Source organism: Dermacentor andersoni, chromosome 10, assembly GCF_023375885.2.
Source record: "Dermacentor andersoni chromosome 10, qqDerAnde1_hic_scaffold, whole genome shotgun sequence".
Classification (NCBI taxonomy): domain Eukaryota; kingdom Metazoa; phylum Arthropoda; class Arachnida; order Ixodida; family Ixodidae; genus Dermacentor; species Dermacentor andersoni.
This window is the reverse complement of record NC_092823.1, coordinates 23,221,440-23,248,233: the sequence shown is the minus strand read 5'-3', so window position 1 is coordinate 23,248,233 and position 26,794 is coordinate 23,221,440. Positions and strand designations below refer to the sequence as shown.

The window sequence follows — 26,794 nt, the reverse complement described above, 5'->3', positions numbered from 1 at the left end:
TTACAAGCATCTCATCAATAAAATAATACCAAGTTTGCACATAACTCAAATTTTCTTCTACCTGTGGTTCATTCTGTGGAAAAATGACATCATAATTCGCTGCTATAAAACTATGTTTTATACATCAGCATTACATCTTCATCCTTTCATACATTTAGTCATACCCTTAAGCTGTTTTATATGTATATCTAAGTTTACGTCATTTATTATACTACATTTGCCATGTGTATGTATTGAAATTTTTTATGCATTATAGGCTTGTATACGGACAATTTGTTTTCGTTACTTTTATTTTCTATGTTGTATTTTCGCGATTGAGTGTTTTTCTTTTAGTTACCTTGCTCTTCTTTATTACATCTCTTCTATGTTATTATTAACCCAGAGTCCCGTTGCAGTCTGACTTTGGGACCCTCGTCTGTATAGTGTCTCTTACCAATTCAATGCATTTAAAGAATATACTGAAGCTGAAACTCAAGTCTTGCGATTGTTGGTCGTCGCATTTTGGTGGGTTTCTAGATTCTACGCGCGCAAGCTAAATACCCAGGACGCAAATATGCGACAGCGTCGACCCTTCCCGGCTAAGAGTTGGCGCAGATGCCACTGTTGGTGCGAAGTTAAGGCCACGCACAATGCAACTGTACATAATTTATTACGAGGACTTTTCAATGTGCTGCCTAGCCATGTAGCCAGAGGAAGACCGATAAAGTCAGAATGCTCACAACTACATCAGAAGCGACTGAGTTAAGAATAATGTAGCAGTGTGGCTACAATCGGATCTTGTCTCCCTACACAGCGCGGCGATTTAACAACTAATGATTTATTGCGAACCAGCAAGTGAAAACAAGAGCTCAAGTATATCGGTTCTATTCTACGGCTACCCTCACGTGCAGTCGATTCGCCACATGGGCGGGAGTAGCTTCTCGGTTGAGTTTGTGTCCAACTGAGCAATAAATCTAATGGTGGGGCAACCTTTGTCACCTACCCTATTTTTCGTGCTTGATTGATATGGCTATCTACCCACCAATATACTAACCAAGCCAACAGACACTAAGGTTACCCTGAAACGATCTTGATGAACTTGTACAAACGTACTGAGTCCTTAGGGTAGGTCGTTCTGATCGTTATGGGACAAGTTTAAGCGCTCCGCGTGAAGCACGTAATTTATTACAAAGCTCTAAAACTGTGCATTGCTACCGATCGCTGCGGAAACACTCCGCTGAGTTTTCAGCCGCACCATGCCAATTGACGCGTTTGGCCCCACTGACGTCATTCGGGTGATCTACTTGATTGGCTACTCAGGTCGCGTCATCGATCATGTTCCCAACATTAGTATGGACAACTGTTCTTCGCAATAATTCGAATATTGGTTAATTTATGTGCACAATAAGTGAGCAACAGACAGCGTAGAAACCAATCCAATTTGTTACACTCAAGCTCTTCCGGCACACAGAAAGTGCCGCCTCGTTGTGTTACAACGTCCTCCACGTTCACTCCAGCTGTGCGAACAGCGTTAGTCTCAAGCTTTGCTTCACGAGCATCATAGATCAATCACCCTCGTTAGGTTGTGGGCTGCAAATGTAGCGATCGACGACACATCAAGCTGCGACACCGTTTCCCTCTGCAGGGAAACAGGCGAACTGAGTAGCTGCAGCGCATGGGGCTGGCGGTGTCCGGTCGGCCCCGGTACCTACGCCTTCTCGACCGTCCGTTCACGCCGAATGATTACTAGGACAATAGACTGCAAAGTTTGCGATATTCGGGTAAACGGAAGCGCAAGTAGACTGCGCGTTATGAGGGATGAGCGGAGGTAGCAGTAACCAAGTGTATTCTACTTTGGCTGCTTCTGTGAGCTTTAAGCTGCAGCCTAATTGTGAAGAAAATGTTCTTAAATGTTTAAAATGTTTTATTCGTGGTTACAACAATATTAGCTCTCATTTTGGCTGGTTAAGCTCTGAGGCACCATGTGGCCGATCAGGTCGCACAAGCATGTACGTCTACGCTAAAGTTCTTTCATCACAGCAGTAGTAGTATGGAGGGGCTTTAGTTTACATCTCCACCATAGAGATTTATAATTTCATGAAATTTTGACGGGTGTTAAAAATACTGGTTGCTTTCATATATTTCTTTCAGTAAAATAGGAAACATTTTAAAAAGACGATAAAAATACCCGACACATTTATTTTTCTAACACTGCAAAGGATATAATTGGTACAATGTGGCATCGCGAAATTCCGAGCAGAGCTTCACGTTTGAAATTCTAGGCACGATTTCACGTCGAGGCATTGGTTTCACATAAAAGCGTCAAGACTGACATTTGTATCAATCTGTGTCCGATGCATTCCCGCTTGACACGTCAACGCTTCGCTGTCTAGCGGACGAAGCCTTCCGGACACTGAGGTCTGAGTGCACGTACATAAGTTTTTGCATGCCATCACGTGCGAGCCTGTCGCGTTGGTTGGCGTGCGCATTTCCCAACTCGGGCCAGTTTCGTTCACATGTCGCAGAAGGAGGGCGAATCTGCAGTACGCGACAGGCGACGAGGCTCAAGGGTTCGTTGAAGAAAAGTTTTTGCGATCACGCGGATGGATCCAGCGGCTTCGCCGACTCCCAAGCTCTTTTTTTTTTTGACCAAACCTTTAGATACGTCGAAAGGTGTCGCGTCGAAACAGAATTCTGCGTGGAAGCTCTGTTGCTTATATTTCAATTTTATTTGGGTTTTAAAAAGAGCCTGCTATTTTCCGTAATTTTCAACCGTTTTGTTTTCAACCGCCCACATCTCTGCTCCTACCATCCGTCCAAACGGCCAACTCGTCGGTGATTCCCGAAATAAAGGGCACGTTCGTCGCTGCGACAGAACACTCGAAGCGTCAGCTGCTTCGATAGCTCGCGCTGGGGATCAATGACCAAGCGGCGAGCGGAGAGGGCGGAGAGGCTTCGTGCGCTCGCTCCTAGACAACCGGAAGCAGACGACACGCCGTCACATCATGACGCAGAGCCAAGGAAGACAGAGCTTAGCCCCGATCACTCGGCGAAGGAGTTGAGGATGAAAAGCATGACTAGGGAGAAGGGTAACTGGTAAAATCACCCGTAGCTCTCTTGATATGAGATACTACACCTAAATTTTGGGGCTCATGTTTTAGTGTAGCTATACCCTACGCTTCTACAATATCTGCCCGAACCGTTCCAGGGACCGTTTGAATTTATTTCTCGCATTCGCATAAACAAGTGAACGTTTAGGTGTCAAAACCATTTACCCCGGCAACACAAAGCCTAGCAATGAAATCATAAAACCTACGCAACTTAGAAGAGCCTGATTCCAAGCAGCATTATATTTTGCCTTTCCGGTACACGTTTAGGACACACAGACAACATGTTTACAAAACCACACAGTAAGGGCAGTGGAAGGACCGAGCAGCGTAAGCAAACAGTTGTCGAAAACTGTAGGCGTGCAGCGTAATCCACTGCACGGCTTGTCGATATCGGCTAGTATAATAATAATAAAGCATCTATTTTTCCATGTTGTATTGATATTCTTCTTCCTTAACCTTCAATGAAAGGGTGAAAGCAGACACGGACGTTGTCAAGGCTATTCTAATCTTTCCAATTTATCCGGGCGACTCAGAGACTCCGGCGCTTTTCGGAGAGAATTCTCGTTTTTTTCTGATTGGCAAGTGAGCAAACTTCGCGCGAAGAATTCATACCTACGTCCGGTTCTTTGCAGCTCCCATCAGAGCTGATTCTCTTTCCGCAACCAAATATGCACGTATAGAACCCATTGCGCACGAACAAGAAATGTGCTATCACGCGAACGCAGTACGTGCTTAGCTTCCTTTCCAGATCGTGTGGTGCCCAGTAATGGCGAACGCGGTCGCGGAAGCCACCGGAAATGACGCACGTGAAAACTATCTTGCTTACGTCAATGCATTCGATTCATGATTGCCCGTCTTCGAACCCCTTTATTAATCCAGCCGCGCGTTCTTCTTATGCACAGCATCTTTCACCCGCTCCTACGGAAAGCCTACGATAGCACGATAACGGAGCTTAGTACACCGTGCCCGGTGATTTATTTGCAAGGAATAAATTCCATGAGCCTGTTATTACAATGCTGAGGAAGTCTTGTGGTTCGTCTTACTTGCGGGAGACACCGCATGAGACTAAGAATAACCGGGCTGAAATGCAAAGCATAATAAACGCTGGCTTGGTAAGCATACTCCATTCCACAACACTGCCAGAAAAAATAATTGAAATGTCCATATTGGGACATACCACTATCATCTATCTCATGTACAGGCATTACAAAGTCGCAAACGCACCCGGCACACACTGCTCTGGTGCAGTGTTCACATGGGTTGAGAGATCGAGACGACTGCAGTAGCTTCACGTCTCCACAGCGTTGCTGCAATCTGAACGATTGGGAAGAAAACAACGCATATCCACTGCCATAGAAATTTCCGAAATCTACGAGAAATTGCCATGAGTTTCCGGAACAAGAAACACCGTGATGCTTGTGTGCACCCTTCCGACACTATCAGCGCTTGTAGTTTAAAGGTTCCTTGTACGTGTTCCAAATACCAAGATTATTACGAGACGTCTCGTCAAAGTTTTTACTGCTTTGTCTTGTGTGCCGACATTGACGTTCTCAGTTATATGAAAGGTCGGGAGCGCACAACATGAAAAGTCTCGAAGAAGCTTCTTTAGCAGCTTGTAATGCTGACGGCTGCAGATTTCGAGTATGCATCTAATCAGACTTAAAATTTCGCTCCCTTCACACTACGTAACATTCGCTCTCCCACCTCAGCCATCATTCTGCAACACTGAAATGTTTGCGGAACCAATTACGCCGTTTTGATTCACGACACGGGTGCCGATCGTTCCTTGCAACCGCCTGACCTCTTCTTCGTTCTTATCTATTCGCCCAGCCATATGTCCCGGGACACACACACACACAGGCACACACATTTTTATATCTAGCAGTTTCTCGTGAGTAAGAGCACCATCCAATCCCAACCTCGTGATACGTATATGTGATTACGTGAGGTGGTACAAATGTTCTTTTGGGTGCTTTATCTCACCTTTGTGCTCGTCGTGCCAATTTTCTTCTTTCACCATGTTTAACCGCAAGCTGTCATTTCTCAGAAGCTACAATCGCAAACAAACGTTAGAAATCGCTACATAATGAAGTAAATAATAAATAACTAAACCTTTTTATTCTACGATTCCGCTTCACATCGCCTGCGATAAACTCTGTAAAGACATAACATCATTTGTATAATATTTGCCTTCGTCCCCAGGCCACGACAGAGCAACGAAGTAATAATCAGTGGCCATAACTACAGCGCGAACCAATGGAACCCTGGTGCCGTCATGACTGTACCTCTCAAAATCAGCAATGTGAGTATACATAAAGTGCACTTCACTCACGCGCTATTGAGACTTACTTTGTTTCTTGTATTACACGGATTACATGCGGATTACATTACAAATTGGTGAAAGGACCTCACAAGCCAGTCTGAATCCAAGCGAGCACGAGCTTCATCGTTGCGCGTAGCGCCCACCAAAGCGGGTTCCGCCACTTTCTTCTCTACACTGGCACACGGGGAAAAGGGGAGCCATCATTGTTATAACACTGTTATCACAATTTCGCGCGCTTTATCATAATAGATCCCCGTTCCTCGAATCTTACATCAATGCAGCTCATACTATTTTTCAGCGTTTTGATCACCCATTTAATGTGCAACACCTTTTTGCTCGCACTAATCTGTACCGTCATTCACCATTACTTTTGGCAATAAATCATTGGAATAAACTACCGACGGACGTTGTATCTGCCATTAACCATGATTTTTTTGTTAACAAGTTGAAGCTTTTTCTAAATGTGTGAATATTTCTGTGTTGAGTGCTTACTTGCGTATGTTCTTCATTCTGTATATAATTATGTCACTGTATCTTACCAATGTTCTTTTTTTTACACGTTTGTAATTCTAACTGGCTCCCCCCCCCCTATGTAATGCCCGAATGGGCCTTTAGGGTATATGAATAAATAAATAAATAAATAAATAAATAAATAAATAAATAAATAAATAAATAAATAAATAAATAAATCCTGTTGGATCAACGCGTAGTTAGTATAACTGGGTCGTAGTCCGGCTTAAGGCGACTTACGAGGAGAATCTTTCGTCCTCCACGAAGTAGATGTGGGCTTGGTGTCATAGGCTGGACCTCCTATTTGACGGGCGAAGAGCGGGTGACTATGTGGTAAGGCCCTCAATATCTGCCAAGCAGTTTACTAGAAAGCGGAGCACTGTCCGGTTAAACACAAAGCCAAGCGCGGGCGCACGTAGAGAAGCAGGAGGAGGCCGGTCACCGTCGTGTCACAGCTCTTGTCGACCATTGTTGTCTCTCGTTAATGAACGGGTGAGATGTGCACAGAACTGGGCTTACTAGGAGCCACAGCAATAGGTGTGCAATGATGTGGAGTCAGGCGTGTACGGAAGCAAAGTATCCAGTAGGCACGATTGCTCGCCTTCGCACAATACGAAAAAAGCAAGGAGCGGCTGGTCGCTTGCGTAGGGGGGGGGGGGGGGGGGGGGGTTGTACACGTATGTAACGAAAGGGAGGACGGTTTGCCAGTTTGTCTGGTCTGATGCGGTGCACATTGTCAAGTGTGTGGATTGAAGCGTTCCGGTGAACACCTAGTTTATTGATGGTGCATGGTTGACGTGCCATGAAATATGTGGTTGACGTACAGGGCTTGCATACGGTTGACGTTCAATGCTTGAATACCATAGGACAAGAACATACGCTCTTTGTAGCTCAAAAGTTCAGGGGGAACATCCTGCCGAAAAACTAAGTTGCATGGCATGAAGAAAGCAACTTCTCTCGCTGTTGGTGCGGTTAGAGCTGCACTCTCGGCGTGGCGCGTGAGCTGGCTGAGGATAACGGAGAATCTCCTGCTCTGAGGAGCGGTGGCAGGAAGCCGTGCATAGAGGTCAACGCCGACCTGGTCTGAAGTACGACCAGTGCAACGTCCACGCAGACGTCCGGCGGTAGCGCGTCGCGTGGAGCCTTCCATTATTGGCAAGTGGTACGAACACGAACTTGCACACGAAGTCATAGGTTCCGCACCAGTAGTATCTTGGACGCAGGCAGGCGTACGTCTGTAGCCCGGCGGCGTGAGCGCTGCGAAGGTCGGCGTCAAAACCAGCGTAGATTTCGGCATGCATGTTGGGGGCTATCCAAAAGAGGCACTTGTGACCATCAAACATGTTATTGCGGTGGTACAGGAACTGCTCTCAAAAATGGGAAATTTGACGAGAAAACATTCTGGAGTTGGGAGGAAGATTCAAAACTGCAATGTGCGAAAACCCTCAGTGAAAGAAGTTAGCGCAATTTCGTTCGGGAGTAAAGCAGGAATGTCACATTATGTCCTTGTATTGAGTTTAAAAGCACTCACAAAGTGTCGCATAATATTATGAAGGATTTTCCTGTCCATGATATTCATGGGGTGCATAAATTGTGTTTCTGAAGAAATCGCGACTCATCCGCAAGTTATATTGCAATATCGTCGAAGGTTTCCCAGTAGTTTTGGGCACAGAATCATCGCAAACGTTAAATTTTATCAAAATCTTCAAACTTGTAATATATGATCAAAGGAGACTAACGCGAAGGCAATGTATAATCCATTTAGAGTTTAATATTGTGTTCACATAAATAATTGAAAAGTTCTTTTGCCACACTTTACAGAATCAATACTACGGTGTCATCAGTATCGGCACACCACCGCAAACCTTCAATGTTGTCTTCGACACCAATTCGAATGTTACATGGCTGCCTTCAGTTGGCTGCAGCAAGGCACAATGTGGTAAGTATATTCTGCTGCAGCGTTAAAACAATACGCCTAAACAAATATTTTGTCATTGCTTTTTTTTATAATGGCTACGTTCTTTCACATACGACCGGTTGTAGCTGAACTGTACAAGTACGCTTAGGGAGCTTTATGAATTGGCGGCGCTCGCACTGCTTGAATCTTCTTCAACAAAATACATTTTCGAAAGAAAGAGCTAGCTTCGTTCCGGAGCTCGAGATCATACAATGAGCAATGCTGCTTCCTCTAACAGTCATTCTGCAGCAGTTGTGGTTACCACGGATATTTCTTTTCTTAATACAGCAACTCTCGGTAGCTAGCAGATGCGAATAAATTGTTTGTGCACAATATTGTGCGCACTCGGGAAAATGTTTGCACCTTGATAAGCAAAAAAACTGGCGGAACCCATCTCCCGATGAATGGCGACGTTACTGCAGTTGCCGTTGAGACAATGTAACGACACGCTCTATTGCAACCGCCATAACGCACCGTGCATAATGCGTGTATTGACCGGGATGCACTCCCAAGTTTCCCTCTATAATGTCTGGGCAGAAATGTGCGCGCCTGTTTAGAACAGAGAACGATGCGACAGGCGCGTTTCGTCTGTCATGTGCTGTTGGTCGGAACCACGGCGAGCGCTGAAGTTACCTTCCAATCACGCAACTCGGCCGTGAGATCAAAGCCTGCCGCTACTCGCCGGGGGTTCATGCCAAACTGCATTATGACGCTGTCGGACGAGGCAGGTGATTAGTGTCGAGACATTGCATTCCGTATACGTGTCCATTAGGGATCCTGTTCCTGTCGATACACCCCTGACTTAAGGACAACAGGTGCGGCGCTAAGCAGACGAAGATGCAATGCGACAAACACAAGATGTAGGGGTACCAACTTCCAACTGTTTATTCGCCAGAAACCACGCGATTTCATACATGAAACCAAGGTGCAAAATAATCACAGTAAAAAATCAGCTAATAAGGGTGGTAGGAGCTAACATCCACTCTTAAGGCTGTGATTACCAGAGTGGATAACAACGTAACTGCAGTGATCTGAACTTAACTACCAAAGCAGTCGCATGTGAATTACAGGCGCAAACCGAGTAGAAAACCAAATGGAGCAGCTGCACGTTCTAATCTTTGCGGTGATTACAGGCTACCTTTCAATAATTACATGCGATTGTTCGTTACTGCTAGTGATGACGTGCTAACGAACTTATTGCCTTCTCTTTTTCTTAATAACGCATCGATTACCTCGATTTTAGTGTGGTTTCTTGCTTTCCTTAGAAAGATCGTTTGGTCCAGGACTGGCACACAACCACAGCGCTTGCAGTAGTCTCCCAAGTGCCCACCCATGTTGCTGTTAACCGCAAACCGGTGTTCTCTCGTACGATCGTAGAAGCATCGTTTGGCTTACCCAATTTACACCCTGCCCCAGCGTGGGGAAATATTGTAAACCACATCACTAACACAATCAGTGTGGCGGGCTTCTTCAAGCATGTACCCGGCAGCTTATTTGCCATCAAAGGGCAAATCTTCGCCACTTTGCACGGAGTGGAAAACACAATGCGCATATTGTATCTGACTGCGACCTTCTTTACATTGTGCGACAGCTTATGTACGTACAGTATTACGTGCGTATATACGTGCGGTATTACATGCGGTATTACGTGCTTGGCGCAGCATAGCCTTAGCCGCTTTTGCGCCATTAAACCCCCATTTAACTGACTAACTACGTGCGTATTCATGTTTTTCTTTGGCTCCTGCCCTTTTGCCCGTGTTTTAGCTTCTGCAGGAGGCTTTCGATCAACCCGGAATATCATCTGGTTAGGAAATCGAGTGTCCTTACGTGGCTAGGAAATCAAGTGTCCTTAATGCATTACGTGGCTAGTCGAATTTGAACATTACGCTTTACATTCTATAGACACTAATTCCCATGCAGATGCAATGTTTCACGGTTTCCGTAAAGTTTTCAACACCGTACCACATAGCCTATTAGAATTTGCGATGCTTTCTGCAAAAGTAAACCTTAAAGTTATTATTTGGATAAAAAATTACTAGCACGGTTGGCAATGAAGTGTAGTTCTTAACGCCTCAAAATGATCTGCGGTAACCGTGACCTCTGGTGAGCCACAAGGCAGCCTATTCAGACCGCTGTTGTTCTCAATTTCCATTAATAGCATCGTTGAAGGTATCACCTCTGCGATTAAATCGCGGAGAGATGCTGAAAGATTGCAGAGAGACTTGCGCACAACTTCGCGAGGAAAATGAGCCTGAACGTCCGCAGATGTTGCTGCATAGCATTCACCAACCGTATCCATAAATTAGAAACAAGCTACGCCATAACCAATTCAATGATTCTGGCGGCCTTAAGTGGAATAAGCACTTAGAGGTTTTAGTGACAAGGACAAGTAACATGGTATATTCTGTATGAAGGAACTTTAAGCCGGCTTCATCAACCGTAAAACAAGCCCTTTACTGTTTGTATGTAAGATACATTCTAGAATATGATTGTGTTATTTGGGACTCTCATCAGCAGTACCTAATTGAAAGAATGGGAAAAGTGCAAAATCAAGGTGCTAGATTTGTAAGTAATAAGTATAATTCGTTTTCCAGTATTTCCGAAATAAAAAGTACGTTGGGATGGAGAGCCCTTAACAATAAAAAGAAAGCAACTTCGGCTTAAATTTCTTCATAGTACCTATTATAATAATAAAGTCATTATTTCCCACCAATACCTCTCAGAACCGACGTACGTCTCGCTTCGTCGAGATAACTCCCGAAAATATTAGAATACCCGTTCAAAACACACACTTTTTCTAGTGTGTTCTTTGTAAGAACAACGCAATAATGGAACCGCCTCCGGGACGATATCGTTAGCAAAACCGATAATGAACTCTTTTTCTCTTCCATATGATAACAATGGCATCAATAATGTCGACACGAATAGAAGTATACTCCGAAAGTGGCTAGCTCGTTGCTCCTTCGGCTAGCTCGCTGCTCCTTGGCCACGTTCGTGTTGTCTTCGAAGTTCACGCTTGCATCACAGCTTTGGTGGGGCTTTTGGTGCATCAACGCAGTAGTACCTCCACCAGACCGTCCAAAACACAGTAGCAAAACTGCGAATGACGGTCACTACCATGGGACATCTGGTGGAGGTACTAGTGCGTTCATATTAGTCGACGTCGAGCACAAGAGGCGGAATGCCGCACTGGCCTACGTAACCTTCGCTTACAACGCGGCAGTGAAATAAACGCAGGTCACTCCGTTCAGGCTTGTTTACGACCGGAACCCGACTACGACTCCTGAAATTATGCTGTCACACGTCACTGACCAAGAGAATCTTGATGTCGTCGCCTATCACCAGCGCGCCAAAGGAGCCTGACAGGTCGCCCGCCTGCGCATCAAAAACCAGCAGAGGACCCACATCTGACACTACAATCCTCGGTACCACGGCATCGAGTATCTGCCCAGCGACCGTGTTTGGGTCTGGACACCTAAACGCTGAGTAGGACTCAGCGAGAAACTGTTACGCCTCTATTTCAGACCCTACAAGATCATCCGACGCATTGGCGCACTGGACTATGAGGTCGTGCGAGACGGCATTTCGCAATCACAGTGGTGGTGCGCACGACTTCAAGTCATCCACGTAATGCTTTTAAGACTTCCTACGCCCGCTGAAGAACTTAAGGACTTAATTTCTTTTTTATTTTGTCATTATCGGTCGTTTTTGGTTATGGGTGGTTTTGTTTTAGCATTTGTGTTTCTTTGTAGCACGGGTACGATGTTACTTCAGAGGGGGAATGGACACGTGTACTTCTTTATCTTTATCAAGCAACCACGTTTCACTGTCTAACGATTCGTATCGCTCAGCGCGGGACATGCGTACATGTCCACAAAGTTTCTCGAATGTTATCGGTGGTTCTACCACGGCCTGTTGTTGCCGAACCTTGTGTAATCTGATTGCATGCATGCGCGACGCGAATTGTGTAGAACGTTCTGGATGACTTGCGGGCACCAGTGATTACTACGGAAAATTCGATGAGTCATGTATAAAAGCCGACGCGTTTGACCCGCTGATCAGATTCTGGCAATCGCTGAATGTGTCCGCTGCTGTCATTGTGCTTTGAGTGTAAGCTGCTTTTGCGAGCACAACTTCGCCTAGTAAAGGTTGGTTTCGTCACTCACACGTTTGCTACTCTGTTTTGACGGTGACTTGACAATATTTTGTGATGCAGCATTATTAAAATTTGTTATGAACATTTTGATAAACATTCTCTTAATGCAATGCTTCAACGAGCTTCCCTTACCCCCAAATTTAGGCGATCGCAAGCTGTACGACAACCGAAAGTCCTCTTCGTACTCTCACTACGGAATATGGGTTGAGGTCCCGTCTTTCGCTGGCAACGGCATCAAAGGAACGGCGGCGCGTGAGACCATTGAAATCGGTGGTATCAAGCTCACGGACCAACTTTTCGTTGAAGCAACCGTCATCGACCCTAAGGTTTGTTATTCTTTTGGAACGAACTATTTCCCTCTGGGTCGGCCACTTCAATAGTCTGGGCAGAAATAGATATTGACATCTCTGACGGCCGAAAAACGCTTGAAAAAATATTTCAGCCTAAGAATTTAGTTCAATTTTGTTTCTTAGGTTTACGTGCCAGATAGGCAATATGATTATGTGGCATGCCACAGCGGGGAACCCCAAATTTATTTTTTACCATCTGGGGTTCCTTCACATGTAGTTGGTGCCTAGTACTTTGGGCCATCATTACATGATTATATTTCATGGAGGGTCATTTCAGTTTACGACTGGCATAGCGACATTGTATCCCGAGCTCAAGACTTAATTTAAGGTACCGGTTTCTCCAAGTGAACATGTATAAAGCCGCCTATTAAGCGGTTGCAGGGACTAAGTGGCTATAGTGATGTAGAACTAAGATTGTTGCTCGGGGTAGCTGACACGTAGTAGCAGTCTGAAGCAGCGCAACGGAATGAAGGAGAAGCAACAACGTGACAGCGATCCCTTGCGCCAATGTTTATTGCGCCATTAGCGCTAAAAAGTTCTGTCCTAGCAGGAGGAGGCTGTTATGACGCAATGCAAGATAAATCCTATGGTTTGCCAGGGCTCGCCTTCAAACGTAGGCAGTCTATGTGCTCAATCTGCTTACTAACAAACTGATTGAATTTTCGCTTACATAATCTGCCCTTTCGCGGCAATCCTGCAGGCTTCACAGATTTACATTGTCCGTTTCCATGTGTACTTTTGCAGGGTCGCAATGTGTACTCAAACCACGAAGGCAACCACATTTTTTCAAACGATTAGAGCGGTTGCTGGCGATAGATATTAAATAATTTTCGTGCTGCCGCAGCCTCTCGGAGCAGCACCCGATGTTGTGCGATGTAAAACTGGCCGCACGCTAAAGGGCTGTCCTAGACGAGGGATGTACGACTCCTGTAGTGCAGGCGTCGTACAGATTCCGGCATATCTTGATGCATAATTTGGCTTTTGGGACATCCCTATCTGCTATTATGTACATTATTCTATTTGTTGGATGTGAAATAAACCACATGCACCCCTGCGCGGCCAGCCGTCCTCTTAGGCTTGAAGGACACCTTGTGCACACATGGAATCAAAACAGCGGGCTTCTTGTCTTCTGTCTAGATGCACCTCTACCTGCCGTGTTTGCTCAGTGGCTATGGTGTTAGACTGCTCAGCACGAGGTCGCGGGATCGAATCCCGGCCACGGCGGCCGCATTTCGAAGGGGGCGAAATGCGAAAACACCCGTGTACTTAGATTTAGGTACACGTTAAAGAACTCCAGGTGGTCGAAATTTCCGGAGTCCCCCGCTACGGCGTGCCTCATAATCAGAAAGTGGCTTTGGCACGTAAAACCCCATAATTAAAAAAAATTTAAATTAGGTGCACCTCTCCCCTTTTTTCTCTCTAGCGCGTCTGCCGGGTTGCCAAGAAAACGCTCTGCAAATCCTGCTTCAATAAAAACTGCGTTGTGTGTGATGCAGGCATGGAGGGACTAGGGCATTATTAAGAGCAGCAATTTGTATGCCTCACGTAACGACCTTCGAGTGAGTCGACGAGAATGACAGCAGTATTTTCTCTGACCTGGTGTTATATCTCCGGCAGGCCTGCTGCTTTGGAAGCATTATCACAATGTCGAAGAAGCGGAGCCCTCCTTTTAGTAAAACCTTGGTCTAATCATGGTGGCGGCGAACAGAGGTAGAACAGCGTGCCCCTAATCTGAAGGTCATAAGTCCGAATTCTGCTCCAGTGCACTGTATTTTCAGGCTTGCAGCAGCGCCTGACACCGGCAACAAAATTGTCGAGAGCCAATGGGGCTATACTAGTCCAGGTGCAACCAAATTAGCTTCAACCAAGGTTCAACAAAGGCACTCCCTCACCCGAACAAGAATCGGCGTCCCTGGTGCAGAATTCGGCCAATGGCTCCCTCATGACTCCGCCAATTAACCCATGGCCGTCAGTCCCTGGCAGCTTCTTAGCACCCGACCAATGCGGCGGTCAGACCTGTGGTGCGGTAGAGGGTGCTAAGGATCTCTGTATTCAGACAGACTGCTACTGGAAACCATGGTAACGTTTAACACGTAACCCTTCTCGAGTGAGGCTGGCTTAGCAGGGCTGTTTGAGTAATTATCAGGCATTCCTTGGGATATTATCGGCCCTAATGAGGTTAGAACTGGTGAGGCTTATACAGTAGTGACTAACCGCCGTGTTCTCTGCAACAGAGATTTTAAAGATACGAAGGGAAATTGGTCTGGGATTGTAATCCATAAGAACACAGCAGGCAACATTGATTAATTATAGAACAATAAATAGAGGGTAGTAGTCATCGTTATAAAGCTGAATAGCAGGTGCAGTATAAAAGTATTGCCAGGAGCTTACGTTGCAACCTCTAGTCATGATGATGAAGAAATGGAAGTTTTATGAAGACTTTCACTGAGCCTTGAAAAAGCGTGCAAACTTAGAATACTGTAATCATGGGCGACATGAATGCAAAACTCATGAAAAAGCAAGCTGGGGAACAAGCATTGGGAAATACCTCGTATATTCTAGGTACACTGTGCGAGAGGTTGGTAGAATTAAGAGATAGGAATATACTCCGAATAATGAATAGCTTCTTCAGGAAGCGCAGTAAAAGGATGTCGACCTGGCCAAGCACTAGTGGAGAAACAAGCAGTTACCATAGGTTAGTGAGGACTAGAATGTTTCTCAGTATAAAGAGATAAACAGCAATATTAGTCGAGAAGAAAAAGACCTACCTAAACGTAGTAAGGGCAAAAGCAGACCACTTCAGGCTGGTGTTCGTAAACATATGTGCAGTTTTAGAACAGGATGATGAAGACTGTAAGAGCTAATTAATGAAACCGTAAATAGACTGATTTTATAAACAGAAATTGAGGTGTAAGGTAGAGCAACAAGGCGACCAGTAGGTGCACTCTCCGAAGTAACGAATGACGTAATAAAGAAACAACAAAGCATAAAATTGACCAACTCATGAGACCCAATATAGTTCGCCGAACTGTTGAAACTGGTCAACGAGAAGAAAGTAAGGAATATTCAAACTGATAACGCAGGAACGTTTGAGGAAGCAGTCAATATTGGCAGCAGCGTGAAATCAGTGATAAGAAAACTTGAAATAGGACAAAGCAAGATGAATGCACTGAACGATAAGCAAGATAACGTCATAAGCAATTTCGATGATATAATAAAACCAGAAAAATTCCATACTGACCTGTACCTGTAGATCTGTAGAGTAGCCACGATACCTTCATTCAAAGGAGTGATGAACAGGATACTGAGACTCCTTCTATAACTAGTGTTAAAATTAGAAGGACCTTGCAAGACATGACTAAGGGAAAAGCGTCAGCAGCAGAGTGAATAACACAGATTGAATATTTCATCGAAGATGGAGGAGAGCTATTACTGGGAAAGCTTGCGACCCGTATGCGCAATGACTCATGACTTCAAGTGTAGCAGAGAACTAGAAGAATGCCAGCATGAAACTAATCCATAAGAAGGGAGACTTTAGAGAATTGTAGGACTACGCGCCCACTACCTTGTTTTCAGTGTTGCATAAAATATTCACTAAGATACTTTCCACTAGCATAAGGGCAACACATGAATTCGATCAACCATGAGAACGGGCTGGCATCCGGAAGGGATACTCAACAATAAATCACATCTACGCCGCCACTCAGGTAATCGAGAAGTCTGCGCAGTACAATAAACTTTTCGATATTACTTTCTTAGATTACGAAAAATTATTTTAGTTAGGAGAGGTATGAGCAGTCAGAGGCAATGCGTAATCAAGGAGTCCAAAGGCCTACGTAAATACATTCGGAAACATCTACAAAGGTTCCGTGCCTGGTGAAAGTAGCGGATACTTCAATAAACAATTTACAGTGACGTCTGCCTTTCTGTATTGATATTTCTAAGTCCGTGGGTTTATTTCAGAGGTTTGGCATGTGCGGCCATAGTCTGTTTTGCCAAGTTCCCGTAAAATAACAAACGACGGTAATAGAACAAGCAATTCAGAGGTCGCGAGAGAGTTTGCTTCCGTATGTAGGCGTTTCGCTGTGATTTTCCTGCCTCGTGTCCACGTTGTAATGAAGCCGTCGCCAGCCGTGTGCTCGTGTGGGAACTGTGCCGCTGTCGCTTTGGGCGTCTTGTAGTCTTTGTGTGCTAAAACTTGAGGAGTTTGTGTACATGCGTTATGCACACATTCGTGAGCACTGGCGGGAGTCGGCGCAGCATCCATATTGCAGTAATTGGGGTCACAGACGCACAAGAGGCGGAAGGATGCTAATCTTTTATTGCACTTCTGGCTCCATATTACAGATATACAACGGTCTACCGTTTGATGGTGTCGTAGGGCTTGGAACTGAGCCGCAACTTCCTGAGCACTGGTCCGTCTTCGACACGATGAACCAGCGACACCTGCTGTATATGCCTCTATTCGCCATTTACCTTTATAAGACACGCGACGGCGCAGATGGAGAGATTAAGTTTGGGGACTATGACCGGGCTCATTATCAAGGAAGTCTAGCTTTGGTGCGTCTTCCTGGACAAGACTGGTCCATTCCCATGTACTAGTAAGTACGTGCGTGGTGCCATACTGTGTGCGCGCTACGTCATTGCAGAAATTGCTCTACCAGGGTCATTTATTGTTATACCAATTTCTTGCAATTTCCTTTGTGCATGTGTGAGATAATATTAAATTAAATATTAAATTATTGCCCTTCAGGTAATGCTTGAGGCTACAGAAGATGCATACCATCCCAGCTTAGGCAAATAAACTGTGCAAAAGTAAAGGGAGCTAAAGGTATGGGGCGTCTAAGATGGGCAATAAGTTCTACTGATCTTAATCAGTGCCATTAAAGGTGACATCCAGCGCTTTAATTATTCATAGCTCCTCAGTTTTCACCTTCTATGGAACCCCTTCCTGAATCACTTGTGCCTTGCATCTCATACTCAGCATAACAATCGGAGGGAAGTCTATATGGGAGAAATTCACTGCCAAGCCTGCTTCCGCCCTGCCATTCATCTATGGGCCAGAGAAATACATTAATGATATCCACCAGGCCCTTGGAGCAACACGAAGCGGTCAAGGCGAGGTTCGTATGTCGTGCAGTATAATTATTAGATTCACCATGAAAATGGGCAATAAAAAAGCAAATGGTATTAGGCATCATGTCAGTGCAAGTCCATAAGATAAATTTAAAGCCATTCGCTTGACTTGACTATGACTAAGCAACACAGAATATCGTAATTAATCACTGCAAGAAATTTCAACCCGGTCACAAGCATGAAGGAATGTCAAATGAAACATGCAGAATATCGTATTTGATAGCGCCAACGAATATGCGTAATTGCAGCTATTATATTGCAGAGAAAAGACATATCCTTCAAAATTAAGATTTACTGCCAGTGAGCCAGAAAGAAGGATACCATTGAAGTATGAACTTGATGACTCGGCACAAGAATTAGGTAGTACATACAAACGAAACAGTACACTAAAGCAAATACTTATTTAAATACGGGAATGATTACGTATCGACCCGGACACGTTGATTTAGCGCAGATATACCTGCTACTCTCTGCCAATGTGCTTTACTTCATTGTCTTTGGTGCAACAGCAAGATATTGTTATGCGCTATTTGGTTAATGACACAAGTTTGCTTTTCGGCAGTATAAAACTCTGAAATTATCTGTTGCGAAATCACATTTGCATGCTTGACAAAGGTATCCGAATCGGTAGTGCACCATAAAGCCACGCTCGGTCATGGCTGCACAGAGAAGCCGGGAAGAGTAACATAATCTAGGACAACGAAGTAAACGTCAGTTTTGTCGGTCATCAGCGTTTAGGTGTATGGGCTTAAATTTCTCTCTCTAGATTCTCTTAGTTAAATAACCATTGCTTGTCACCTTAGGGGCAACAAATATAACGCTTGACACGCACTGCCCGGTCATGTTCTTTCCCGCGGCAAAAAAATAGAAACACAGCTACCGGCAAAAAAAAATCTGGAAGACATCTATAAAAACAAGTCTAAAGACAAGTGCATATCTTATTGGGTCGTTAACGATGGCTAAGTCAGTGTTGATTTTAAGCCTTCAGCGGCTCTTTTTGAATAAATCACGTGATTGGTTAGCACGGGCTCGCGCCCGTGAACGCACATGGAGCAGATCATTATCTCCGCCTACAGTTAGAGTCCCCAGATATTTTTGCTTTCTTTATTGTAGCGTGAAGCTTCGAAGCGCCGCCGACGAATCTCATTGGGTGGCGGTCATGTCGGGCAGCCATGTTCTTCCTAACGCTGTTCCCCTCCCGCAGTGACTTGCTAACGCTGCTGCGAGCGAACTTCAGGACAGGCTGGTGACCCATCATATTGAGCAATGTTTAGTGCGCGTTTATCTTTTAGTGTTTTTTCCCTGTGCGAAGGATATCCCGTGGTTGGTGCGACCAGTCTGCAAAACGCCGTGTTGCAGTGCATCGAACCCGGTGACACGCATCACAGCGTTTTGCATTTTCGGCTGTGCGCACTTCCTAGTAAGCGCCTCAGTTTTTCCACATTTAAGATTTTCATATCCATATATCTCCTGCAGCCGGCTTTTGGCACCTTTGATTGACGCGAAGCGCAGTTTTCCGATGCAGCACATAGCATCTTCAGTTCCTATAACGCGCGTACACGATTTGGGCCGCAGTGGCGACGCGTCGGTAAATGCGGCGGAGACTCCGCTTCTGGAGGTAAGGAAGAACATGGCGCCTGACGCCGGCTGCGAGTGAAAGGGGTCGGGAGAGGATGTAGATGTCGCTACCTAAAAGAAAGCAGAAATTCTAGGGAGTTTACCTAGAATAGGATCTAACCGCATTGGTGAATAGCGGTATGGCGTAAGATGAACAACAAAGTTAGCTTCCTGTGCGCGGCGCTGCGACAAATGTAATTCGACTTTTTTTTATTTTTCTTCTTTTTCATTACAGTACACAGTAGACTGCGATAGAGTTCCAGAGCTGCCTATTATCGGACTTGATATCGGTGCTTGGATGAAACTGGGTCCCGAGGACTACGTTGTTAAGGTAGTAACTTGTTAATTTGTTGCTTTAGGGTTTGTTGTTGTAACTATAACTTTTTGTCTGTTTATTTCTTGAAATAGCCACAAACTAGAACTGATGAATATGCGCACCCCCACGTCTTCGCCAGTCAAGCTGTTTCAACTTATTTTCCACCAATAAGAAAAAAAAAAGACGAGCGTATTAGTACGCTACGTGCAAGTTCCAATTTAGAAATCTTTGCGCACAATTTAGATTTGGCAATCTAAATGCATGAAAAAAAAGAAATTATTTTAAAGAAAAGAGACAGAGAGAGAAAAAAGAAAGAGGGAAGGCAGGGAGGTTAACCAGATGGGTAGATCCGGTTTGTTACCCTATGCTGGGGAGAGCTGCGTGGTGACAGTATTTGATGGTGATTGTATGTATGTGCTCCTTTCTGTTCTTATTTTAAGGAAAAGTGCCCACATATTATATGGACACAAACTGTCTCTCAAGAAATACGCGCCCCACAAGCGTCGTGCACGGAGATATAGACGTTTTCTTGTTCAGAAAACAAGTCGACACAGCACAGTGCGCAGTTTTCTTTCGCTAAATATCTGTGGCGCCCTCCTAATTTTGTCATTGCGTACCTGGTTTGGGATATAATCGGACTCAGTGAGGTTAGGAGGACGAAAGAAGCATATACAGTGCTAACAAGCGGGCACGTCCTGTGCTACCGGGGTTTAGCGGAGAGACGAGAACTAGGAGTCGGATTCCTGATTAATGAGGATAAAGCTGGTAACATAGCGGAATTCTATAGCATTGACGAGAGGGTGGCAGGTCTTGTTGTGACATTTAATAAGAGGTACAAATTGAAGGTCGTACAGGTATACGCCCCCACATTCAGTCACGATGACCAGGAAGTCGAAAGCTTCTATGAAGACGTGGCATTGGCGATGAGTAAAGTCAAAACAAAATGCACACTACTGATGAGCGACTTCAATGCGAGGGTAGGCAAGAAGCAGACTGGAGGCAAGGCAGTGGGAGAATATCGCATAGGTTCTAGGAATAGCAGGGGAGAGTTATTAGTAGAGCTTCCGGAACAGAATAATATGCGGGTACTGAATCCCTTATTCCGCAAGCCCGTTAGCCGAAAGTGGACGTGCAGGAGCCCGAACGGCGAGACTAGAAATGATATAGACTTCCTACTCTGCGCTAACCCTGGCATTATATAAGATGTGGGCGTGCTCGGCAAGGTGCGCTGGAGTGACCATTGGATGGTAAGATAGCGAATTTGCCTAGACTTGAGGAGCGAACGGAATCAGCTGGTACATAAGAAGCCGATCAATGAGTTAGCGGTAAGAGGGAAAATAGAGGAATTCCGGATCAAGCTACAGAACAGGTATTCTGCTTTAACTAAGAAAGATGACCTTAATGCTGAAGCAATGAACGACAGTCTTATGGGCATCATTAAGGAGTGTTCAATAGAAGTCGGTAGTAACTCCGTAACCTGTAAGCAATCGCAGGAGACGAAAGATCTGATTAAGAAACGCCAAAGTATGAAAGCATCTAACCCAACAGCTAGAATAGAACTGGCGCAACTTTCCAATTTAGCCAGTAAGCGTAAGACAGCTGACATAAGGAAGTATAATATGGATAGAATTGAACACGCTCTCAGGAACGGAGGAAGCCTAAAAGCAGTGAACAAGAAACGAGGAATAGGCAAGAAGCAGATGTAAGCGTTAAGAGACAAAGCCGGCAATATCATTACTAATATGGATGAGATAGTTCAAGTGGCTGAGGAGTTCTACAGAGATTTATACAGTACCAGTGGCACCCACGACGATAATGGAAGAGGGAATAGTCTAGAGGGATTTGACATTCCACAAGTAACGCCGGAACAAGTAAAGTAAGCATTGGAAGCTATGCAAAGGTGGAAGGCAGCTGGGGAGGACCAGGTAACAGCAGATATTTTGATGGATGGTGGGCAGATTGGTCTAGAAAAACTGGTTACCCTGTATACGCAATGCCTCATGACTTCCAGCTTAGCGGGATCTTGGAAGAACGGTAACATAATCCTAATCTGTAAGAAAGGGGACGCCAAAGACTTGAAAAATTATAGGCCGATCAGCTTACTGTCCGTTGCCTACAAAGTATTTACTAAGGTAATCGTAAATAGAATCAGGCACACCTTAGACTTCTGTCAACCAAAGGACTAGGCAGGATTTTGTAAAGGCTACTCAACAATAGAGCATATTCACACTATCAATCAGGTGATAGAGAAATGTGCGGAATATAACCAACCCCTATATATAGCGTTCATTGATTACGAGAAAGCGTTTGATTCAGTCGAAACCTCAGCTGTCATGAAGACATTACGGTATCAGGGTGTAGACGAGCCGTATGTAAAAATACTGAACAATATCTAATGCGGCTCCACAGCCTCCGTAGTCCTCCATAAAGAAGGGCGTCAAGCAGGGAGATACGATATCTCCAATGCTATTCACAGCATGTTTACATAAGGTATTCAGAGACTTCAATTGGGAAGCATTGGGGATAAGAGTTAATGGAGAATACCTTAGTAACTTGCGATTCGCTGATGATATTGCCTTGCTTAGTAACTCAGGGGACCAATTGCAATGCATGCTAACTGGCCCGGAGAGGCAAAGCAGAAGGGTGGTTCTAAAAATTAATCTGCAGGAAACTAAAGTAATGTTTAACAGTCTCGGAAGAGAACAACAATTTACAATATGTAGCGAGGCACTGGAAGTGGTAAGGGATTGCATCTACTTAGCGCAGGTGGTGACCGCGGATTCGGACTATGAGGCTGAAATAATCAGAGGAATAAGAATGGGCTGGGGTGCGTTTTGGAGGCATTCTCAGATCATGAACAGCAGGTTGCCATCATCATCATCATCAGCCTGGTTATGCCCACTGCAGGGCAAAGGCCTCTCCCATACTTCTCCAAGTACCCCGGTCATGTACTAATTGTGGCCATGTTGTCCCTGCAAACTTCTTAATCTCATCCGCCCACCTAACTTTCTGCCGCCCTCTGCTACGCTTTCCTTCCCTTGGAATCCAATCCGTAGCTCTTAATGACCATCGGTTATCTTCCCTCCTCATTACGTGTCCTGCCCATGCCCATTTCGTTTTCTTGATTTCAACTAAGATATCATTAACTCGCGTTTGTTCCCTCACCCAATCTGCTCTTTTCTTATCCCTTAACGTTATACCAATCATTCTTTCCATAGCTCGTTGCGTCGTCCTCAATTTAAGTAGAAGCCTTTTCGTAAGCCTCCAGGTTTCTGTACCGTACGTGAGTACTGCTAAGACACAGCTGTTATAAACTTTTCCCTTGAGGGATAATGGCAACCTGCTGTTCATGATCTGAGAATGCCTGCCAAACGCACCCCAGCCCATTTTTATTCTTCTGATTATTTCAGTCTCATGATCCGGATCTGCAGTCACTACCTGTCCTAAGTATATTCCTTTACCACTCCCTTTATTCCTGTATTCCTTTACCACTTCCAGTGCGTCACTACCTATTGTAAACTGCTGTTCCCTTCCGAGACTCTTAAACATTACTTTAGTTTACTGCAGATTAATTTTTAGACCCACCCTTCGGCTTTGCCTCTCGAGGTCAGTGAGCATGCATTGCAGTTGGTCCCCTGAGTTACTAAGCAAGGCAATATCATCAGCGAATCAGAAGTTACTAAGGTATTCTCCATTAACTGTTATCCCCAATTCTTCCCAATCCAGGTCTCTGAATACCTCCTATAAACATACTGTGAATAACATCGGAGAGATCGTATCTCCCTGCCTGACGCCTTTCTTTATTGGGATTTTGTTGCTTTCTTTATGGAGGACTACAGTGGCTGTGGAGCCGCTATAGATATCTTTCAGTATTTTTACATACGGCTCGTCTACACCCTGATTACGCAATGCCTCCATGACTGCTGAGGTTTAGACTGAATCAAACGCTTTCTCGTAATCAATGAAAGCTATATATAAAGGTTGGTTATATTCCGCACATTTTTCTATCACCTGATTGATAGTGTGAATATGGTCTATTGTTGAGTAGCCTTTACGGAATCCTGCCTGGTCCTTTGGTTGACAGAAGTCCAAGGTGTTCCTGATTCTATTTGCAATTACCTTAGTAAATACTGTATAGGCAATGGACTGCCAGGTTGCCATTATCCGTCAAGAGAAAAATGCATAAGAGCTTTGTCTTACCAGTACTGACGTACGGGGCAGTAACCTGGAGGCATACGAAAAGGGTTCTACTTAAATTGAGGACGACGCAACGAGCTATGGATAGAAGAATGATGAGTGTTAGGTTAAGGGATAAGGAAAGAGCAGATTGGGTGAGGTAACAAACGCGAGTTAATGACATCTTAGTTGAAATCAAGAAAAAGAAATGGGCAGGACATGTAATGAGGAGGGAAGATAACCGATGGTATTTAAGGGTTACGGACAAGATTCCAAGGAAAGGAAGCGTAGCAGGGGGCGGCAGGAAGTTAGGTGGGCGGATGAGATTAAGAAGTTTGCAGGGACAACATGGCCAGAATTAGTACATGACCGGGGTAGTTGGAGCAGTATGGGAGAGGCCTTTTTCCTACAGTGGGCATAGCCAGGCTGATGATAACGACCTGGCTTGTAACGTGCAACGCATCTCGGTAAAGGGGTGAACTACACCACGAGTTCTCAGCATCTGCAATGAATCGCAACATGCCTAAATGCACCGTCGTGCAAGTTTCTTTTATCAGATCCAGTAATGCATTGAATGTTATCGTAGTGTCTTCCCAGTACATCGTATTGGGAAAACAGCGCCACGGTCACTCAGTTGGTAAGAGCATCGCAGGCGTAATGCGAAGTCATGTGTTCGTGCCCCTTCTGCGGCCAGTCCTTTTTTCATCAACTTTCATTTCCATTTCTTTATCATTTCTTTACTTCAATTACGAAGTACATGTAATTTCTCCTACGCTGTCCCTGGTGGCTTTGTTTTGTGGCTTCTTGTGATATGACTAATAGAAATATCGAGCGCTTGGTTTCTTTTCTTCTCGTTCATTGTACTAATAATTGAAAGGACAGGTCTGAGTGCTGAATGAGAAGAATGTTGTCGAAAACTTTATAAATGTTATCTATTATTTTTTCTGTATACAACCTAGGCGTACTGTAGATAAGGGCGGTACGCTTCTACATTTTGCCAGACCACAGCGTTATAAGTAGTGTGTCGTACATATTTGCAAAATTTGTCCATTTATTTGCAGCCACCCATATTAAACAACTGGATATTTTTTACCCCTCTGACTTCATCAAGTATTGTTGTCATCCGCACCTCTCTGGAACGCTTGAACCGTACCGAACATAATTAAATGGACATAAATTGGTGGAGATCAACAAGCTAGATTTGGCTAAAAGAGAAAGACGGAAGGAAAAGCAGACCCACAAGCACAGTGGCATCGAGTGTATTCGTGTTCTTTTTGGGAGTCATACTACTCTTACTGACAAAATAGTGTAAGAAAAAGAAAAAAAATGGAAAACAGCAGAAAATCTCCGTGCTCATTCAAGAAGAGTTCCCATATTGTTTTCTATATCACGGCTTTGTATAATTCTGTTGCCATTAACAACCATTCACAATTTGGGATAATGTATACTGAAGACCAGAGGTGGAGAATTTTCCAAGAAGAAGCTATAGTATATGTAACACTCAACACAAGAGGCTTAACCGATGTGTCTGACTCCGTACAACTTCGCATGGTTATCGCAGGTTGGCACTGTGTGCTACAGCGGTTTCGTTGTAGGACAAGAAGGAGTCTGGCTTGTGGGGCAGAACTACCTTCGCTCTGTATATATGTTCTTCGAGCAAGGAGGATTCGAGCACCAAAAGGAAATCGCCATTGGACACATCCGGAAACCAAGCAACTAAGCACCACTTCGCCTATAGCCCTCAAATAATAACTTGATTTCATAACTTACCAAGTAGGCATTTGTATCCAAGAAAATGGCGAGCTGCTCAGAATATGGCGCCCTCGAATAAAAACGTTTATTTTGTCGTGGTCTGTTTGAGAATATTTGTCTTAAAACAGATTACAGCGGTTCGCATGAACTGTTCTTAAACCTTTCTTCTAAGATCATGAAGCAGAGGTCGTCCATTTTAACATGCGTGTGGCAGGCCGTGAAAAAAATAGTCATCTGAACCACTGAAACTTTTCACGCAAATTTAATGATCACGCTGCCGTGGCGCTGACGGCGAGGTACCACAAAATCGTACCAAACTTTACACATGACGTTTCGTTAGCGTGTGGACTTATCCGCCCACAACGCACCCCACAGGCCGACCGTCCTACAAGGCGTGGTATTTGGAGGCCGCGTATCAAGTTTACACATGTTTCATCTGTCCTAAAAATCAATTTTATCCTTCTAGCTCCAGTGGGGCACGCGCGGTCACATTGTGCAATGTCACTTTTGTTTCAGATGTTGAGCATCCGAAAACGTCGCATTACGCGATACAGCTTGACTCGGTTTCTCTCCCACTCATGCATGCGTTCCGACGACGTATTCAGCCTATGCTACCAATCGCCGGCATCCCGGGACGCGGGTTATCGCGGACCTAAAACGCTCTTACCAGGCACATAAAGCTTTACACGCGATGTAATAACTTTTCCAAAAAGTGCATTCCAAAATTTCAAACGAATACGCTTGCAGTTCGTTATAGCGACGTCAATAATTTTGGCTTCGATCTAAAAGAGAAGATAGAAGGCAGCCTGAACAGATTATGGAACGTCACCTATGCTAAATCTGATGGAACGCCTATCAGAAAAAAAATCAACAGAAAGTGTGAAACCCTTACCTATCGGGGAAACAACTAGCAGAATAATAGGAATCGTTAAGCTTGCCATTATATAACAATCTGTAGGCCACACACGCATAACTTCCCGAAAAAAATTGTGATCAGTGACCCTCGGTGCAAAAAAACTTTTTTTCTAAAATTCACCTGGCAGCGACAGCGGTAATTAAATTTTCCCAGCAATGCGCACATGATGTCTCGACGAGTTGCGCCAATGAGCTCATCTTGCATGCGTTGGACGCACGCATTCAATAGCCAGGCGGTACATGTAGGTGGCATATTTCTACGTAGACTCCAGGTGGTTTGAAGGGATTTTTATGGCGCCAGGTTTATGTTCGAGACCATTCACTCTTAAGAAAGCCGAGTGCTGGGCCTGATCGTGATGCATCGTGCCATTCTGCAAAAGTAACAGCGCCTACGTGAGGGAGGAATTCCCTTCAGCACACCAAAACGGCACAGCGTCTATAAAGGAGTATACGTAAGAGGGAAATTTTTAAGGGTGATGTGGGTGGAGCGACGTCAG

At 44.7% G+C, this 26,794-nt stretch overlaps 1 protein-coding gene across 1 annotated transcript in view; it reads left to right on the top strand.

The window, feature by feature from the left end:
• LOC126519615 (chymosin-like) overlaps positions 1–25,468 on the top strand; it is a 43,089-nt gene extending 17,621 nt beyond the window's left edge. The window contains exons 2-8 of the mRNA XM_050168985.3: positions 5,292–5,391; positions 7,744–7,861; positions 12,180–12,361; positions 16,733–16,986; positions 17,370–17,508; positions 19,374–19,469; positions 25,192–25,468. Of these exons, the coding sequence (XP_050024942.3) occupies positions 5,292–5,391; positions 7,744–7,861; positions 12,180–12,361; positions 16,733–16,986; positions 17,370–17,508; positions 19,374–19,469; positions 25,192–25,350 (1,048 nt within the window). The 3' untranslated portion in view covers positions 25,351–25,468. The remainder of the gene's footprint in view (positions 1–5,291; positions 5,392–7,743; positions 7,862–12,179; positions 12,362–16,732; positions 16,987–17,369; positions 17,509–19,373; positions 19,470–25,191) is intronic.
• Positions 25,469–26,794: the final 1,326 nt, after the last annotated feature.